We start from the raw sequence: 20,683 nt of genomic DNA, 5'->3' as shown, positions 1-20,683 counted from the left end.
TATCCGAGTACTACGACTATCCGCAGTACTATCCTGATAATTAGACCAATTCGTATATACCAAGGAAAAAATGTGGTTCGGATTCCACTATAAACTGTAGGTCCCTTAGTCGCCATTAGCTGTATGGGCTATTAACAGCTGTGTCAAGGGAATATGTTGGCCTTAGTCACTAACAAGACTACAAGATCGCGCCACTCATCATACACTCATCTCCATTCATACTTGGCTTAAAATAACTACTTTGTATGGTCGCCATTTCAAAGAAAAGTATTAAAGTATTAAGACTAGGGTTTAAATAATGTAGTTGCTCTTTTATTTTATGTAGCAATAGTACTTCACAACAATGCTGATTGAAAACGTAGAAGTTGTTTTGAGTAATTTTAGCTTTACAGACTAATATATTTTATTTTTAATTTTAAAGTGAAATTGGTAATATGATCTTTCAATTGATATTGTAGCTCAAAGCAATACTCAATCAGTGACATTTCCAGAAAACAATTTAAATAAATAATTTAACAATTTTACATAATCTAATATTTGATATTTAATACTTAAATTACTTGGAGGGTTGACAATATGAACCATATGTTGTTTGACTGCACAGATCTAACTGAGGCAAGGTAAAGCACCCTTGGAACCATGTTGAGGGGTCGACACCAACATCATGTAGAACTCATAGAAAGGATGCTGCAGTTTATAATTTATCTAAGCTTTTACAGACTCCCACCCCTAAACAATCAGTATTTAGCTCAGGACACATCAGAATTTCCTGGAAGGGTAAGTCTTATCAGTACAAACAGGACAAGCTCCAATGTGTATGTTTGGCCCGATCTGCAACTATCGTCATCATATCAGCTGATCATATCAGCTGATGTTTTCTAAGTGTGTTTACAAAATTGAATGTGATTGTTTTGTTCTGCACTAACATCTTAACAAGATTGATTGAAAAAGTTAACGAGTAACCTTGAATCGATGAATTTATTGACGATGAAGGTATAGATTTTGGAGCGTGAGGTTTATGAATTTTTATGCTTTTGTCGATACTAAGTGGTTCGGAACCTCCTTATCCTACGGACTAAAACGTTATCCAAAAGGAAATTTTGAAATATTTTCAAAATTAATATCTGCATACTAAAGGTCTTTCTACAGAAAACATCTTTTGTAACATAATGTTTATGAATTAATTTATTTTTCATCACAAGTCTCATTTATAATTACTGTAGTCAGATTATCTGATGATCGGACAGAGCTTTATAAACATATCACCAATGAATTTAGTTTCGTCAAAACTCTCAACCCTGGTAATACATTCCAAGTAAAAATGTAATAATACATTAATAAATTAACTTTTATTTTATATTTATTACTTGTGTAACATCTGATTGCTAGGTGGATTAAAAACACAAATATTAGTAAGAATGTTTATTACAAAGTTCATGAATATAAAAATCGATAAATTAAAAACCACTCAAACTAAGTATTGGCAAATTAATAACCACTCCAACAAATGATAGGCTTGTTTACTAATTTTCAACAACAGCCATTTGCCAAAATTATATAAGAGTAACACTATTTATAAAATGCCTGCAGAGAAATTTCAGAATGTTTATATATGATGAGGAGGGACATGGTGGGTCAGCTCTACATGATTCTTGAGAGGATGGTGGAGTGGTATCTCATGGTGTGGTGGGGGATGGTGGATTGGTATTTCGTGGTGTGGTGGAGGATGGTGGATTGATACTTCGTGGTGTGGTGGAGGATGGTGGATTGATACTTCGTGGTGTGGTGGAGGATGGTGGATTGGTATTTCGTGGTGTGGTGGAGGATGGTGGATTGGTACTTCGTGGTGTGGTGGAGAATGGTGGATTGGTATTTCGTGGTGTGGTGGAGGATGGTGGATTGGTATTTCGTGGTGTGGTGGAGGATGGTGGATTGGTACTTCGTGGTGGGAAGATGGATGGTGGAATGGTTCTTCATGATGTTGAGGAGAATGGTGAATTAGTATTTCGTGATGTGGTGGGGAGTGGTGAATTGGGTCTACAGGGTGTTTCGGTTCAAAATCTACATGCCTCCGATGTCTTATAAATGCATTTGAGAGATCTCCTAGATGGGGAGCTGAGTGGTGCACCGGCTTTTCATGATGAGGTGAAGAATGGTGGAATGGTTCTTTAGGATGTGTAGGAGGGTGATGGAACATTTCCTCAGGATGGGGGGAATGAGGATGGTGGAAGGGTTCTTCAATGTGAGTAGATACGTGGTGAGCCTCTTCTTTTTTATGGGAAAGATGATGGCCAAAAGATTCTTCATGATGTGGAGGATGATGGTGGGACAATTCTTCATGGTGAGTAGAAACGTGATGGGCCTCTTCTTTTTCATGGGAAAGATGATGGCCGAAAGAGTCTCCATGTTGAGGAGGAGGATGGTGGAATTGTTCTTCATGATCAGGAGAAACGTGATGTACTTTTTCTTTTTCTTGGGGAAGATGATGACCGACAGATTCTTCAGGATGTGAAGGGTGATGGAACGATTCCTCATGAGGAGAATCGTGGTGAAACGATTTTCCAGGGTGTGCATGCCTCCGACCTCTTATGAAGGATTTTAATGGATCTTCGTTTTGGGTGAACCCACCTGCTCCAATTGAGTATTCTTGTCGAATCTCCTCCCTCTGGTTCAGAAAACCCACTTGACCATTTCCCCCTTGTGTGAGTTGGGACCCACCATCTGGCCTAGTAAATCCCACTTGACCATTTCCACCTTGTGTGAGTTGGGACCCACCATTTGGCCTAATAAATCCACCCTGTCCATGTTGGTATCCATCTTGTCCGTGATAAAATCCATCTTGCCCGCGATGGTAGCCTTCATGGTGAAAACCAGGTAAAAAGTGATGTTCGCCATGATGGAAGTGATCTTGACCATGATGCAAGCGGTTATATCCGTGGTTGAAGCCACCTTGTGGAAGATGGTACTCTTGTTCACGATGGTAACCCAGTGGTGGTCCAGCCACTCCGCCAACGACATCCTTCACCACCCCTCCTAGGAGGCCTGCTGCGTCAGGAAAGATTTGTCTCTGGACTCTCTCTTGGTCCTCATGGGTAGATGCTTCAGGATTTACTTAAAAAGAAAACATAAAAATAAATATACATCAATTAGAAAATCTTAGCTATATCAAATAATATGCAAAAAAGGTGTTCTCAACTGTTACCTAGAAGTAACATCAAAGAAATTGAACTTAAATAAAATTTACTTGGCCGATATGATTTTTAGTAGGTTTTACCATGGACTAACCAACACAAGTAGACTTCTCATTCCGTGGTAAATTCTAAAGCTCGTTTTTCTTGTCCAGTTCATGTCCGGTGACATTGGTGGCTAGTGTCAAAATAATTTTGTTTATTTTGTTTTAGGGGTAATTTCATTATTTTTGCTTTAATGTTTGGTTATATAACTAGGGGACGAGTTATTGTTTATGATTAGATCGCTTCATTTAGATAAACGATGTTTAAAGTAACTGAAATAACAAGAAACTAATTGTAAACAAAACACGACATCTACAGTGCACCGAACTAACAATAAAGTTGGCTTCAGCTATTCCATAAGGATGAGAAATCTACTTTTACTGGTTTTGTTGAATTATTATTGAGCAGCTATGTCAAAACTTATATACCTGACCATATATATGAGATTAACGCAAAACACCTAGCGGAGAAAAATATGAATGGTTAATCATTTAAATTAGTAAAATTTCAATAGTTACTCAGGAAAAATAATGTATGAGAGCGTGATTTTTGATATATTTAAAACCTAACTGCTATTGAAATAAAAAAAATTACAAATAACGCAATTGAATTTTTGAGGACTCGAACAGATGAAAAATTGTGATTGGACTAAACTAACTTTTTTAAATTATTATCAATGCTCAATTAATTGTTGTTTTTCGTGTTTAATGTAGGAGAGTGATTACATAAATTTACTTCATGTATGGATTCCGAAGGGTCAGTAATGAATGGTTATCTTTCATCTTTCTACTTACTTCGAATACTTTAAAAACAAATATATTCTTTAACATAAAGCACGTGCGAGTTAATTCTACCATCGCTTTTATTTGATTGATAAACTATTTATTTTATTTTTTATAATCATTATACAGTATATTATAATGAAAATTTTGAGTGTACAAAGAGTCCAAGGATACCATAAATAAAAGGGAGCATTATACAATGAGTTTAATTTTGTGTAGAGAGCTAGGAGTAAAGAATGAATACAATTAACTAAGTAAACACAAACATTCCTTTTATCTGTTTACCTAATTGAGATTGCTGCTGGGTAAGAATGCAGGAGAAATAAAAGTAGTGTAGCTGGCTAGTGTAGAAAACAGTTACACTAAACCATTCGATGTAGGGTAGAATCTCAATCGTGCCACTTAGTTTTATAAGATTTCCTTTGTTTAGCTCAATCACATAGGTTGGCCATATAAAACCAATAAATTAATTAAAATGTAAACAGAGGAAATGAAATATGTAGATAAAGATTTTAAAACCATTGTGGTTATTATTTTTGCTGACATGGTTTACAGTGTAAACCATTCTAATCATTCAACATGTTATTTGATTATACCTGAAAACCTATACAATTATAGGTCATATATTTTGTATCCTAGGTAGCCTAAATAAGTTTTCACATTCTGAGTTAACAATACCCCCGCTGCAGCAAACCTGCCGACTAAGCGAATTTCCATTTGCCTGGATTGATTTTCAATTAGTCTATTCAATTAACATTTATGTTGAACGAGTACCCAGGAAAAATAATGTATGAAAGCATGATTTTGGATATATTTTACATGTAACTGCGATTGAAATAAAATATATATTATTTGACTAGCACATTAAGTAATTTTTGTGTGAAATATTAATTCAATAACCAAACAATAGTTTTACCACACATGACGTAACATCACGAAATCTCCCTAAAACAAGTTTAATTGAAAAGCAACAATTATAAACATAGTTCTTGACGATCACATTCGTCATCCTCTAAAGATTAAGATTAAATAATATATCTATTAAAGTACATGTGCCTTGGTACCTAATATGTCCGTCCCTTGGTAGTCCTTAGGGATGATTTGGTTGACTGATTTGTCCAGAGGGATGCGATGAAGACTTGTCTGAGTTGAAGTCTTGAAGGGTTGGTTTGCCTGTTCATCCTTCGCAACACTAGGATCTGCTGTTAGCTGACAAGCAAGGACACCCGTACATTTGTGGTCTGAGGACTTCTGTGGTGACGTAGTTGCTGGGAAATTAAAGATTGTTAAATAATGCGAAACTGAATAATGCGAGTGAACTAAAATAAATAAATTCTGGTTCTAGCATCCAAATAGGTTATCTTGGATTTCGCTATAGTTTGGAAGCCAGCCTATATTAGGATTTATATTTTCTATGATGGAAGTCTTTATACATATAACTTTGTGCCAACAGATCCTCCTTTGATTCCATGTGGAAAACATAGGTGAATTTCAGTGGTGGCTGTAGGCCTTGTAAAGAGGTAGGTTACAGAAGGGTTTGGGATTTCCCAAAAAAGGAGTAGGTTCCCCTGAAATATTTGGTATTTTTAAAGTTTGGTGACTTTCCAAAGTTACTCCAACTTCTTGAACTGTGACTAAAAACCTTCTTTACGTTTATTAAACGAAAAAAAATTGTTTAAATTTATTTTTCCTAGGTCCAATTGGTGGCGGGGGGCTTAGCCCCTGCAGGGGGTTCCAAGGCGATTTGGACTTAGGTGAGTCCCGTAAACGAAAGGAATTTTTAGTTTGTGAATACCTGAAAAAAGTAATGTAAGCCATTATCTATGGTATTATAAACTCATAAAACCAATGTTTTAAGTTTTCCTGGTATCTCACCAAGGTTATGGCTAAACTAAATAGGAGATATAATACAAACGTTAAAATGTGTTACAATTCAAACATTATTTGTATAATAATATTTGTATTTCATTTGTAGGGGGGGCTTAGTATGTCGTGGTTAGCGCTTCTACTAAACTGGTATTTTGTTTGTATGTTTTTATTTGTTTCAGTATTACATAATTTTACTTATTTAACTTTAATAGTATAATTGTTCACATTGAAATTGTTGCATTATATTATGGAATAAGTGTTATATGTGTTGTGTTAGTAAAAATAGTTTAAAATAATTTAATTTAAAGCCAAACTAAAACAAAAAAAACTCCAACGAATTTAGTAGGAGATGTTAAACATTAGAAAGTGATTCGCAGCCACTCGAGAAATGCACAGTTGTTAGGAGTGATGCACGTTGAAAACATTACAGAAGGGCAAAGACCTTTTGCTTGAGATAAAATTGTTCCAAGTCATAGTCTAAGTATTCCTTGATGTTTAATGTGACAACAAAAACTTTTCAATCAATTTAAATCCATACCATCTATGATAAATTGTTATAATGTTTTTATTAATACTCGAATTAAATAGTAAATACGCTTTGCTGTATCTACTTTAATTTTGAGTCTTTTTTGGAAACGCTGCAAAAGAATACAAAAGTTAGATCATTTTTATGAATCATTGACAAGTTGATATAAAGACAATGATAGGACGTAAACCACCTCAGTTTTCAATATTTTCTTCTACAATGAATGCTATTATCATAGTTTAAAACTAAACGAAAAAAAATAATTTTACCTAAATGATCATCCGTTATTTGAATGATGATTTTAGCCTTGGGTCGTTATCAATAATTACCTTATGTATTATTAAATCAGTTCAATTCGTGAATATCTTAGGTTGAAGTAGGCAAAAACTTTATAAGAAACAGTTTTATTTCAGTTAGTATTTTATATTAAATAAAACTGTAAAGTCCTTAAAAATACTGTGATACCGAGTAGGTTAGTTTATGCTTAAACCCTCACAATGTTATATTTCCTAATGAAAAATCTAAAACGCTCACAGGTAATGTAACGTAAAACATATTTGTTTTATTATTCTCTTACTATCATAGACTGACTGGGACGGTGGCGTCGTCCTGTCATCCAGCTACTAAGAGGTAACGAATTGTGGATATTTATAGGCATTCACTGTGGATGCGATACTCCCTGGTGTGGATTAACGTCCTTGAGTACTATGACTACCCGCAGTATTATCCTGATAATTAGACTAATTCGTTAATTACAAGACAATATGTGGTTCGGATTCCACTATAAAGTGTAGGTCTCTTAGTTGCCATTGGGCTATTCATTAACAGCTGTGTCGAAGGAACATGTTGGCCTTAGTTACTAGCAGATCGCGCCACTAATCCCTTACTCATAGTTGGGTTAAAATACGCACCTAGAGGCGTCCCCATTTTCAATAATTGATATATCTTGCTGTATTGAAATTAATGAATCTAAATTAATTCAGCTCTTGAAAATACATATTGTAAATCGATAAACATTTCAGCAAGTTGTAAACAATGCCTTACCAAATGAGAAAAGATAAAACCCTGGGTCAAAGTACTTACGTTACAAAGTAAATACAAAGTATTATATTGCCTATCGTTAGTGATAGAAGAATTCACGGATAGGTCAGTGAACTTTTGCCAGTGTTAAACTGAGTGTATAGTTCAAAGTTTGGGACAGAGAGTGAAATTTTCTTGAATTAAAACTGTAATCGGATTCAAACAAGTATACTATAAATAATTGTACTACCTTCAAATGTAGGTTTGTCCACAGGTGTAGCTAGCACAGCCGAGGACGCAGTTAGAGCTAGCAATGCCTGTAACATGGGCATTTAACATTCAAATATTAAATATGAATAACATACAATCTAAAATACTGGTGGAGACCGAAAGTCCGATCAGAATAAAATCTACTTCGTTTTCCTATTTAATTTCCAAAGAATCAGTGGTCCAAATTTCAGCCTCCTAGGTAAATGGGAAGAGGTAGGAGAGTTAGTGATAGTGAGTGAGTGAGTGAGTCAGTGAGGGCTTTGAATTTTATATGTTTGGATTACAGATTTTTCTGTACATTGCATAGAATCAAGGTTTTTGGTTACTTTTACGTTTAATGGCCAAGGAAAGCCAAAACGAGTCTTATATAAGTTTGTGTTTGTCTGTCATTATGCCTGTGATGCTAAACCGCAAATTTATTCATCCTACTCCAAGAAAACCAGAATATATATCAAAATTCAATTCACTGGATTGACGAGAATGTCTTTGGACTGAATAAAATGACAAACGTTCAAAACAACAGTTTTGTGTGATTTTGGTCAAACTTTCTACTAGATGTTTACTACATACGTCAATAGTCAAATACCAACAATTTGTATACAGAGTACGTAATCTATGAAATAATTAACTCATATTAGATCAAGATCCTTTCTTCAAACTGTCACTGACATGTTTACATTAGGTATACAAGTTGTGTACAAGTAGTGCAATTATCGTGATCACGTTTTGTAAGCAAACCCAAAACAAATTCCTATGTTAAATTATTTGCGTTTTCAGGAAATGTGTAATGTTTAACTATAGGTCTATATCCCTATAAATAAAATGCGTATACAATATGTTATGTCATGAAATATTCCGTCTGGGTTCTAATAATAGTTCATGCTATGAAATATTAAACACATTTGTGTGAAACATTTTTTGGGCACACATCATTGAATTGTTTACGCTTTACGTTGTTTACATATTAATAGTTCGTGGCCTTTATATTGTACACTGCCTAAACTATTTATCCAAATCGTCTTTTGTACTTCATTTTATATACTAAACAGTTTTTTGAACAACAATCTAGGCAAACTTTGGAACTAAGTAAGTTTAAATAGTAATAACACGTGTAAAATTTTGTATGAGACTACAAATGATTTAAAACGTTAATTTTTAACTGTTGGGTTGGAGTATTATATTTTTTCCATATAATACAGCACCTGTGTCTCAACTCAATTGTGTCTTCATTCTGTATGTTTGTGTACATGTCCGTTATTAGTGCATTTTTTCTCAGCATTTCACGGAAAAGAGACCCGTAATGAAAATGTGAAACGGGATAAAGTGTGTAATTGACCCGTGTGGAAAGTACTCATTTACCTCAGGGCTCTGCCTCAAAGATCCATAACACTGCTGTTTCGCTCTAAAGTGGTTTGTATCAAGTATAGACTAAAAAAATGTCTATCCACGTGACATTTACTTGAAAGACATTTTGTTTCCATAATAGTTTTGTCTGCATACCTAGAAAAATTTGCAAACTTGATATGCACACAAACTGCTGTTCTGAATATTATAATATTTAAGTGACTCCAAAATCCCCGCCCGTAGAACGGGCACACTACTAGAAAATAAATATACAGTATAACATTAAAAGAAGTACCGTCGTCTTTGGTACTGCAAGTGGAACTCTTGTAATCTTATTAGTCCGCAGCAAACGGTTATGATTGGCAACGTTATCGAATAAATGTGGCTTCTATATTAAGGTCAATTTGACAGTGTGCTATAATATCAGTGAATAAAGAAAGAACTAGACAGAAGCAGAAGTTTGTAAATATATTGTTTGAATTGGTTGAAATTGGGGTTTTAAGTTTGGTAAAATAAAAAATACATAATAAACACCCATAAAAATTTTATAAACAAAGCATAGATTAGCATTATTTCCATGTTAACTTTAGGGATTACCGATTCATCAGGGATTATGTTTAACACATAGTGTATCATTAGGTGGTATGCATTATACAAATAATTATCCTAGTAGCCTAGTATTTATAGAGTGCAAACTCGGGTTCGTTATATTCTAATAAAATATTGACAGTAAAGGACAAATCATTTTTGCAAACATGCTTTAGATTTGAAATATTTAGATGTAACTAAACAAAAATAACCAAAGTGCCTAAAGTATAAAAATAAAATTTTAGTAATATCTAAACATTTTCCTCACTCCTGCAAAGTATTATTATAGTGTGAAACGGAATTTTTAATTTTGTCTCATTTTGAGAACTATTTGATCCTGAAATCAATGCTTTGATGATCTTAGACATTTATCATCTGATACGGGAATAGTTTTAGTTTATTTGATGTGCTTCTAAGCCTTGCCAGTGATTGTAAAAATACAATAACGCTTTAAAATGTTAAGCGACCCAGCAAAAGTCGTGCCAGAAGCGACCCTGGTAGTAGCGTGAGTGCCACTAGCGACCCATTGTTTGATAAAGGGTTTTACAATGTTTTGTTCAAATCGGTGTTAATGGCTTATAAACAAATCCTATTCTTGTTATAGTAATATGTACCACCTGGAAGATCTCAATATTCGCCTAAAGAGCTGTTTTAGCATCTCTAGTTACCAGCTGCTAGCATAGACTCGAGTTATGTGTGTGGTAACTTAATAGAACAATTGTTCTTGAATTTTTATCATTTTATAAAAGCCAAATATAATCAATTACTTTTCTTTTCTTTATTTTTCAATTTATTAAATAAATATGTAAATATGAGATGGTGGATGTGTGTTTGTATAGGTCTACTACTTAATCGCATGGGAACCACTCAAAAGATCTAAATAAAACTTCACATGGAGGTAGTTTATCAAATATAATCAAAATAATGTTTATTTCAGTAAGTAAAATACTATGTTACAATACTTTGTCAGTACATATTTTATAATTATGCCATAGTTATGTAATAATATACTGACATAGTCATTAAATAAGAAATCCCCCTCACATAGGCTACTGTCCGTGCGTGAGAAATTTCCTCTATCAGTAAATAAATATTCTAAATTGAAAAAAAAAAAATAGATATTTATAAAACGCTAGCTGGCCCGACAGACGTCGTCCTGTCCTAATGTGGTTTTATGTCAAATGCTTGTTCATTTTCAAAATTCAAAAAGCAGAAACCATTCGAATCGTCAAACTTTGGATTTTTTCTACTAGCCTGTTTGGAGATAGTGGCTTCTTGGAGCTTAATGAAGTTGACGTGTTAACAATTATTGTTAACATATTATGTTTGGATTAGGATTTGAAATAGATAGTTGGACTCTTTCTTCAACGTCCTGCCTGTTGTAAAGCGTAGGCCTAATTACAACAGCTTGTTTTCATTTTACTATTTTATTTCATTTCATTACGTTTAAAATGGCTCTCCGATGTTTATAAATGATTCCTTCCCTTCCCCCAAATTTACTGCATAATAGAAGTAATTGTATTTCCAAAACATATTTCGAAACTGAAATGAAATTGATCTTTAGGAAATACATATTTCAGTTCAGAAAACACAGCCAATCAGATAGGGACTTTCATAATAAAAAATCAACAGTCTGGCTACAAAGTTTTTTTTTTTATTTGTGTAACAATAACAGTTGGAATTAAAAAAAAAACAAGATTTGTATAAAGATGAATTAAGAGCAATAAACTGTTTGGTGATATAGCCTACAAACAGATAATTATATAATAACAATGCAATGGAGTTATTGACCTAAAAATTTTATCTAACGGTGCAAAAATATAAAAACAATAAAAATAGACTATATATTTTAAATCATTAAATTAAAAAAAAAAATATTTACAAATATATAAATCGTACATTTACTACAACATACTAGCAGGTGCAAAAGAAACAATATTTGTGACATAACCGGGATTATAGGCATAACAAAAGCCACAATTTTTATAAGCGTTTTAATTTTTTGGGAGTTTTTTTTATCTAAATCATCAGCTGTATAGATAGCTTCGTCATTATAAATATATAGAGTTTTTCTACAATAAATCCCTACCCTTTTCTTGCCTCATATTATTATTTTTGAGTTAGTAGAGTCTTAGTCATTTTTCGTGATAGCAGGTCAACAACATCAGGGGTTGTAAGCTGCCATACTATGACTAGAAACCTCAAAATCTTCTTTATTTAGTTGAGCTAGAATACTCTTTTCCATTTAGGGAATAAGCTGTTACCGTAGGTCTCATTGAAAGATCTAGACCCGGGACCTATTTTATTTCTCGTTTTGATGCCCCGAGAGAGCAAAAACACCATTCGTAAAAAATATATGTAATTTGTAATTTAAGTAATTTGGTTATAATTCATTTCCATTCTAGCTCCTGAGTTGTAATATTTAATGTGATAAATAGGTTTACATACCTTATAATCTGACAAACAGCTCAAATAGTAGGTTGTTTACATGTTTCGGCTTGTATCCACCATTGTCAAAACATTGCAGTTGGAAAAAAATACTTATCATTGTTTACTAATGTCCATAAACTTTCACACACACATACACGAAAGAATAAAAAAATAATAGGCCTATTACAATAAATGCACCTGGAGTCTACAAACTGTTATAGTTTGCTTATTTTATTTATGGATATGTGTTGGTAAATGTATAGTCGTATGAATTATACGATACAATTTACATAAAAAAACTATTATTTCTTCCCCAAATGGGAATAAATTTAGTCTGCAGGACTGCTGCGCAGGAGTACTTTGTTATGTATTTAATGTGACAGCAAATCGTTTTAATGGTTTTATAGTGAAATTCTGTTTAGTTTTTGTTAAGAATATAAGTTGAATCGGCGTTAATTCATACTCGCCTCCCGCCTTAAATTCTTGGGTCGCTAGCGGCACGGTAGAAAATTGGTGGGTCGCTAGCGGCACGGGTCGCTTCTGGCACGGTCGCTTCTGGCACGACACCGGCTAGATTTTAATTTTTCAAAAACTGTTCTCAACTATTTTAAACGCAAATCTGTGGATATAAAACTATTTGCTGTATTAACATTTAAAAATAAAGAGAGTAACCTGGAAAATACGTAGGATTAAAAAAATAGCCTAATACAAGAACTTTTTAACGAATAGTATGTCTTTAATTATGGCAAATCCCTAACTTATGACTGATAGTTGTTCCAATAGTCACTTGAGACAGGTTTTACCGTGAAATGAAAACACGTGTTTTACTTACATGATTCGTCACGAAAGCAATGTGGCATAAATTACCTTGATTGCATCATACAACTATAATCATTTTATAAACTCAACCCCATTTTCTTCCTTCAATTTATTAAGATATAAGCTAAATTCAATTAAATTATAATTGCTGTTATTTAAGATTAACTGACACATTATCTTTGCAGGCGTTAAGAACTGTAGTATATTTAACGTTATTATAACCGGAAAATAAATAATCAAAACTGTAAAACTCACCAAGATTGCGTAATTCATTTTCGCAGATGCAGTTAAGATGTCATTGGAGATCTCTAGCAGGCACAACACAAATCAAGACTGAACGGCTGAACTAGATGACAATTGAGGATGTAACCCTTATTTGTAGGAGGGGACAGGAAAAGTGGCCAAAACGGTCAACGCACTTTGGACCTTAAACATGTGGACAGTTTTGACGTAAGCAGGACTGTTGAAATTCTGCAGAACTCCGTTATTCTACGTCAAATTTATTGGAATTATGTGGGATTTCCTGGTTTGCTTTGGTGGAAATCTTGACTATTATCAGAATAGAAAATGAATAGCATTCATCTAGGATTAGTGTGGCAAAAAAATTATTTGGATTAGTATGAGAGTATTAAAGAAATATATAATATTAGGATTGTGTTTTCTAAATAATTCAAGTCGATTAGATGGACAAATTCGTCTATAATCTGCTTAAAGTAATTATTTAGTATTGTTTTAGAATGAATTTTTGTTTTTGTTTAGTAGTGCTATGTAAATTATTTTGTAATGTTATTAAGTGATTTTTTTGCCAGTTGATTTTTGTCATTAACATTGCATTGCGATTGTATTTAGAATATACAGATTATAAAGTCAATTCAATTATATTATGTTCTTCGACGGACTCTTTGGTGCCCATTTCAAGCAGAATATGATAAAGGTTGAGTGTAGAATGAAGTTGGATGATATGAGTTACTTTGTTACTGACTAGATCAGGTGTTTCTTTAGTCATCACCATTATTTTATTAAAGTTTTATTATTTTAAAAATAATATAATTTATTTAAATATACATAAAATATTATTTATTGTTTTATCATTTATTATATTAAAAGTATTATTTTAACAGGAGTTAGACTGCAAAACAATATTTTTGGGACAGATGACATTGACCAAAGAATACTTTCAGAGTATACTAATAAAGTTCCCTGTGCAAAGCTTAGTCCCCATTTACTTATTTTATTAAAAGAACAATAATCAATGACAGTAGGGTTCAGTTTGGAACCATCAGAAAGCTTCTGACTTTTCTCTGGATCGAACCGGGACCTTCTGAGTATAAGTCACAACCACAACTACAACCACTTAGCTACCAACCCCTACATGATAGGCAATTCAACATTTTGTAAACAAAATTCAAACAATCAACTTTTTGTGCTAGTGTTGCTTGTGTGGAAACATAATGAAGCAATTTTACTTTGCAGTTGGTTAATTCGTTTCAATTATATTTCCCAATGCATACATACTTAGAGTGTTGTTATTATCAAAACAAAAAGAAACCTTACACTGATCTCTAGTTTATGATTTTGCTTGCAGAATCGAAGGAGGTTTTGGTTTCAGTTTACCGTGAAATCAGAGTAAAATCAATAGAAAAATATCAATTGCAAGCCTCTTTAGTTTAGATATCAAAAGTTATTGTTTTAGTTTTCACATTTTACGTTATAGCAAGAATAACATGGTATTATTTCGTGCAACTGACTTATTTGTCACGTTAAGAAGCATATGGAATTTGTATGGTGATTCTCGGGTTTAAAAATTTGATTGCTCCTAAATGTTAACTTATATATAATTTACATCGACGTTACATATATAATAATTCCAGGGTGAAATCAAACGTAAATATAAAATGACACATACATACACAGTTTGAAGCAGATTTTATCAGAACATTTCGGGTTGAAGTTTAAATTGTTCACTATTATAACAATACTTTCAGAGGTCAACTATTTCACTTTTTGTCTGTGATGTCTAAGATACATTATCTAGTCATTTTAATTTCCTAATGTAGAATGTGACAAAATATGAGTTTTCAATGAGATGCTATATTTTACTAGGGAATTCTTTAAAATGGCTTTGACTGATCTGTTAATCTTCCCCAATTATTCTTCGTTCAACTTAGCCTAAAATTAGAAACAATTTAGTTTGCTACAAGGGCAAGTAGCTTTTTGATGGTTCGAAACTGGACTCAGCTTCCCTTGATCATTGGGCTTTAAATAAATGATCTCAGCTAGTAAAACGGCTTAACTTAGTCAGTAACAAAGCTACAAAAGGCATCACACTCCATTCTACATTCAATTGGTTAAAATACGCACCTAGGAGACGTCCACATCTCAATTAATAATTGCTTATAGATAAATTTAAATAATAAATTAAGTATATAGTCTTTTACGTAATTCTTAATGAAAAATAATCAATAGTTTATGTTTAAATCCTTTACGATTGTATTTTAAACGTAGCTAGAACTTGATAGCAGCAAACTTGTATGTAATATTTTTCCCTTGATGTCGAAAAAAAGGAAATTTCCGTTTACCAGCAACCTATTTGAATTTAATTTCAATAACTATATTTCAAATTGGAGTTAATAACTTGACCTAACTTATCCCTATAATACCTACCTTCATTTAAATACTACTCATTTTAACTTTTTTGAGGGAGTTCCCAATAAATAGGCGAATTCACTCTCCCATTTTTGCTATGTTTTTACTTTTCTAGATAGACTTTCATTGTACATGAAGTGTGGTCCAAACCACCGATCACGGTATCATTGCATATCTAGAATTGGCCATTAGTGGGATTCGAACCCGGATCTGTAGTACATAAAGCACGCGCTCTAACTAAAGCCGTGACCTAGACTCGCAATAAAACATGACCTTGAAACAGGATTGATTGTAAATGTAAACACTGGTTTTTACAATATTTGAGTCCTTGAACAAATTCACACACACGAGATGGCCATATACATGACTTATACATGAATAAGGTGTATATTTAGCAGACTATGCATGTGTGTGTGGGTGTATATTAGTGTGTGTTAGTGTTTGTGTGTCTCAATGGTTAGCTTGTATGACGTTATGCTTTCTCTGTAATTATAAGTTAGAAGTTCCACAAGGTTTAGCACTTGACGACTTCACTTGGAGACCTCTTTATACATACAGGGGGATTCGCTCTTCAGTCATTAACAGGTAAACTATTTTTATATTTGTAAATAACTTATTTAAGCACTGAACCAAATTGCAACACTCTAGTTGTCAATAAATAAATATTGCTTAGAATAAAGATAGCTCTATCTTTACATATTGCAATGATAATCCGTTTAAGATTTTCCAACCATAATGATAGTTTGGCATTTGATAGAATGTTCGAAATTTTGTCAATCAAACCTTCAGCTTGGGTTTCAAACCATAGGGCCACTGTGTATTGTAGTAGCGTAGTTTATTGTCAATACCGGGATTTGAACCCGATACACCTCGAACGTAGTTGTGCGCTTGACCAGTCGGATTTAGTCACAGTAAAAATATTTCACCTGGCTTTGTTCCTACCCAATTAGACATTTACTTAGCTTTACTAAGCTAAGAAAAATTATGTTTTGCAAATAAAGTTAAAATGTAAATAGCAAGTTAATTTAATATAAATAAACTCTTTTAAACGTCCTTTTTGTCATACGAAGCATTTATTGCAGTGCAAGATAATACAATTAATTATCATTCAAATTTAACATTTTTAAATAGGCCTAGTTATTACAGACGTTTAAAAATTCACCCGAACTTCCTCATAGTAAATTCAACAACTGAATGGACATGTTTTTACTAATGTACTGTTAATCTTTTAATCCCATCATCCGAAGTAATTTAACATTCAAGTCCAGTAGGATAGCGTTGATCTAGTAGTTATACCAACAATTCACCACTATTGGACCGCCTACAAATAGAACGATGACTGTTGAGCTATGTTGCTGAATTTACAATGAATATAGTGACGCATTTCATTATTGTTAGGTTAATTTTTTTTTTTGTAATGTGACTTTAGAAACAGAAAAGAAAAAATTGCATTGTGGTAAAGTAATATGAAATAAATAAACTTGGTCAAGTAAGCTTTTTGATTGATTATTTTAACCCTCTTAAGTGTGCTATATTTTTTCATCCTTGGCGATAAAGTAAGATTACACTTGTCCCATACTTCAAACCGCACGTTTTAATATTGTGAACAAAGGCATAGTATTATCTGGTACACAGTTCCGTAGCTGATTCTTGAGATAAGGAACTACGTTTTAAAACCTTGTCCTGTCCAAAATTGATACTGTTTGAATAAACCTTTGCTCTCCCAAAAAGAACGCCTTAGCCTGATACGATTTGTCGAATGTGATCGAAAAACTTGAATGATGTGCAGGCATGAAATAAAGGAAAATTTAACACTCGTTTGGTTAACATTTTAACCATTGCTGTAAAAATTACGGTTAAAAAATATTGTGTTTCCTTTGTGATTTCCTCCGTAAAATATAGTTACTCCCACCGCTTGCCAATGATAGAGGAAAGGGCTGTTTACAATATAATGCGAGAAAGGATGTGTCAGAATAATGGTATAGCTAGTTTATAAACTTCGTGGTAGTTTAGCTACGGTAAAATATTTTAGCTGATATTTAATGAATATAATACGTTTTATCCATGATATGATAGAGATTCAGCTATAATGTCTACCACGCCATTTTCGTCTCAGTTACTATCTAAAGTAAAATTTTGCATTTTCATGAGTTCAAACACATTTTTTACAATAAACAACAATTTAACAAATTTTTATTTCGAGTTTAATATTCAACACCATACTTAATACTTGCATGAAATGCCATTGAAATGTGTCGTTCTCATAACTGTAAACTCCAATTCACATTTGGGTGGCAATGAGTGGTTGAGAGGTTATGTTTTTATCACTAGTGATTTTTAGTCATTTAGTTGGTGGTAGTAGATTTAGTAGTATGGCATAAACTATCATACGTAACTCGTCCAAAATGTGTGAACCGGACTCATATGGTAATCCCGTATTCGACGTCCGGTAAACACTTATTTTCAGGACTAGTAACTTAATATACTATTAATAAATTAAATTATACATGAATTAGTAGAAAACAAATCACAGCTATAGCTCACATCTCATTAGTTTGACCTTGACTATAAACGATTAAGTAACTATGAGCTTTCTCCGGTCATCAGCCGTGTAGTGTAATTTCACGACTCTTGAGTTTTTTGACCACACTCGTCATTATTTTTGTCAATTCTCTCTTCTCATACTTCCTCGTCATTTCAGTTTGGAGCACAGTGTAGACAAGAGGACCTGAGAAGTGAAAAAACCCTTCTGTAAGTAAAGCCATTTACAAAAACAATTGTAAAATTCATAAATATATGGTTGATAAACACAAACCGATTATTTTCTACTTAATATGGTCATCTATAACATTTCGATTAGATTGATTGATTTTTATCATTATTAGACTTGAACCCGTCAAAATGCGAGACACTGAGCCTCATTTTTAGAATTTCTTATTTTTATTTTTCCTAAAAATTTTATTTTATAATGATAATTATTTTCTTACTTTACATAATTTTATTCTCAGTCCTCAGAGTTTTGGTCTAGGGAATATTATATAACATTCTTATGTATGTAATTTAGTGTTCCTGTAAACTAAAACTTCAGTGCCGATCTTATACTACATTTGAGAACAATCTTATCAATTGAATTTGTTGAAAGAATTATAAATACCAAGCTTTATTCATCAGAAGGTTAACCACTGTTTGTTATCAACTGACTATCTTCGTTATCTATTATTTACCTTACTTGATGACCTTTGAGTAAGTGGTACTTGTTTAACCACAATTTGAATCCATTGCCTTATTAAATAACAAATATATTTTTTTTAGAACGATTTTGATCATTTATAGCTGTCGTCATTGTATTTAAAATCTCAAATATCAGTAAAACAAGTGAGCTTGTCGGGAAACAAATTGAAAAGAATTCTTTACTAACATTGGCTACCTATATAGATCGATTTACTCAAAGCATCATACTATTTAGACAAAATCTGTTAACTTATGTTCCTAAAACAAAAATGGTTAATATGTTGATTTTTGTTATTTTTAATGCAGTGTTGTAGAACAAATATTTTACATTATTTAAGTCAGTGCTCTTAATGTTCAAGGGCCATTTACCACTTTCAGATGTTAAATACATTTTCATACACTTTTTATATACAAAAACTAACTTATATTTTGAAACAATGCATTATTTCTTAATGGAGGCTCTGTTTTAAACATGTGAATTAGAAAGTTTTCTCAAAATAACAATTTGGTAGAGTCTCTCAGTCATTAAACACAATATATATTTTTTTTCAATTAAATTGTTGCGTAAAATTGAACAAATTAAAAAAAAATGAATACACTAAAATTTATGTTTATTCCGTAATGTTGTAAAACGACAACTAAAAATAAATTTACCATAATAATGTTTTCAAGCATGACTGAATATTGTTTTTCTTACTAATGTGAACAACTAATGAGGGTTATGCAATCAAGATAATTATCTTTCAGGCCAGGAAAACTTTGCAATATAAAATTTGTATTTAGCATAAAATTAGTTTTTTTTATAAACTAATTTGGGTGTTAAAGCGTCGATCACCTTAGGTTAAATCGTAGCAACAAAACAAAGGACTTATTTCAATTGAGATTTGATGGAGACCTTAATCTACACCCATCAGTTGTAATTTCAGTTTTAACTATACTTTGAGATAAAAATAATCATCATGGCTATAATAACAATAAAGAAATTATCTTTTGGTTTCAATTTATAGTAATTTGTTTGACGCACAATATAGTCAAAATAGAAACTGTTCAAATATTTCTAAAAACTGTAATTTTTTACCCAGCTGTTATTTAGAGCTCAAATTAACGGCATTGTATTCTACTAAATACCTGGGTACCAAGCTTTGCTCGGGGAAAATCATTAGATTATTCTGACAGCAGTCTTAGTATTGCAGATACATTAATCCAACATTCCACAAACAGTTCCCACACTCCGCGCTGCTTGCCTTTAATACTTCCATCACCACTTCCTACGTATTACAGATACTATATTATTATTATATATATTAAGCCCCCCATACACTATCCAACGTCTTGTCGAACATATTGGACGGTGTGTGGGTTCCGACCCGACATGCTCGACGGTATGTCAGGTCGGATGCTCGGTCCGATAAACCACCCGACTCGAGCCGTCCGCCTGACATGTTGGACCCATCGCGTATAATACTCTACTACATACATCGATTATACATAGATTTTTATGCATGGGAGTTATATTATACATCGATGGTTGGACCGTGTGTGGGAAACCGTCAAACTGCTCGCCCAACTAGCCACAGTTTCCAGTTGACTTGTATTTAGCGAGTTGTGTGTGATAACCGTCCCATTTTCCCTAATGTAATTTAATTATAATAAACAGTTCTGGTCAGAATTTATTTAACTCTACAGAGACCAGAAGGTGTTGTGTGATGTCAAAAGTAAACTCTATTGCAGTAAACATGTGCATAAAGAGGAGCACGATATTCTGATGGAAAAGTGCAAGGAACTGTATCCAGAGTGTGATTTAAAGTTCGTTAAAAATAAAATTGAAAATTTAAATCATCGCTAAAAATCCCCCACAAACAGCTACAGTCGTCTTGAAATCCATCTCAGAACTAATATTTCACCTGACTTGTTGGGTAACATGC

The 20,683-nt window shown here is 32.9% G+C and overlaps 1 protein-coding gene across 1 annotated transcript; it reads right to left on the bottom strand.

The window, feature by feature from the left end:
• Window positions 1–1,409: 1,409 nt before the first annotated feature.
• On the bottom strand, window positions 1,410–20,200 carry LOC128997431 (sarcoplasmic reticulum histidine-rich calcium-binding protein-like). Its single transcript, XM_054423069.1, has 4 exons — window positions 20,078–20,200; window positions 7,681–7,747; window positions 5,080–5,283; window positions 1,410–3,111 (listed from the first exon to the last, which is right to left on the bottom strand). The coding sequence occupies exons 1-4, from the start codon at window positions 20,198–20,200 to the stop codon at window positions 1,607–1,609; spliced, it is 1,899 nt and encodes a 632-aa protein (XP_054279044.1). The 3' UTR covers window positions 1,410–1,606.
• Between the last annotated feature and the right edge of the window lie 483 nt (window positions 20,201–20,683).

The sequence above is a fragment of the Macrosteles quadrilineatus genome, unplaced genomic scaffold, assembly GCF_028750875.1.
Source record: "Macrosteles quadrilineatus isolate MER2022 unplaced genomic scaffold, UCM_ALF_1.0 Scaffold_6__1_contigs__length_79288215, whole genome shotgun sequence".
Lineage (NCBI taxonomy): Eukaryota > Metazoa > Arthropoda > Insecta > Hemiptera > Cicadellidae > Macrosteles > Macrosteles quadrilineatus.
Note: the sequence above shows the minus strand (reverse complement) of the source record. Positions and strands in the feature narration are given on the sequence as shown.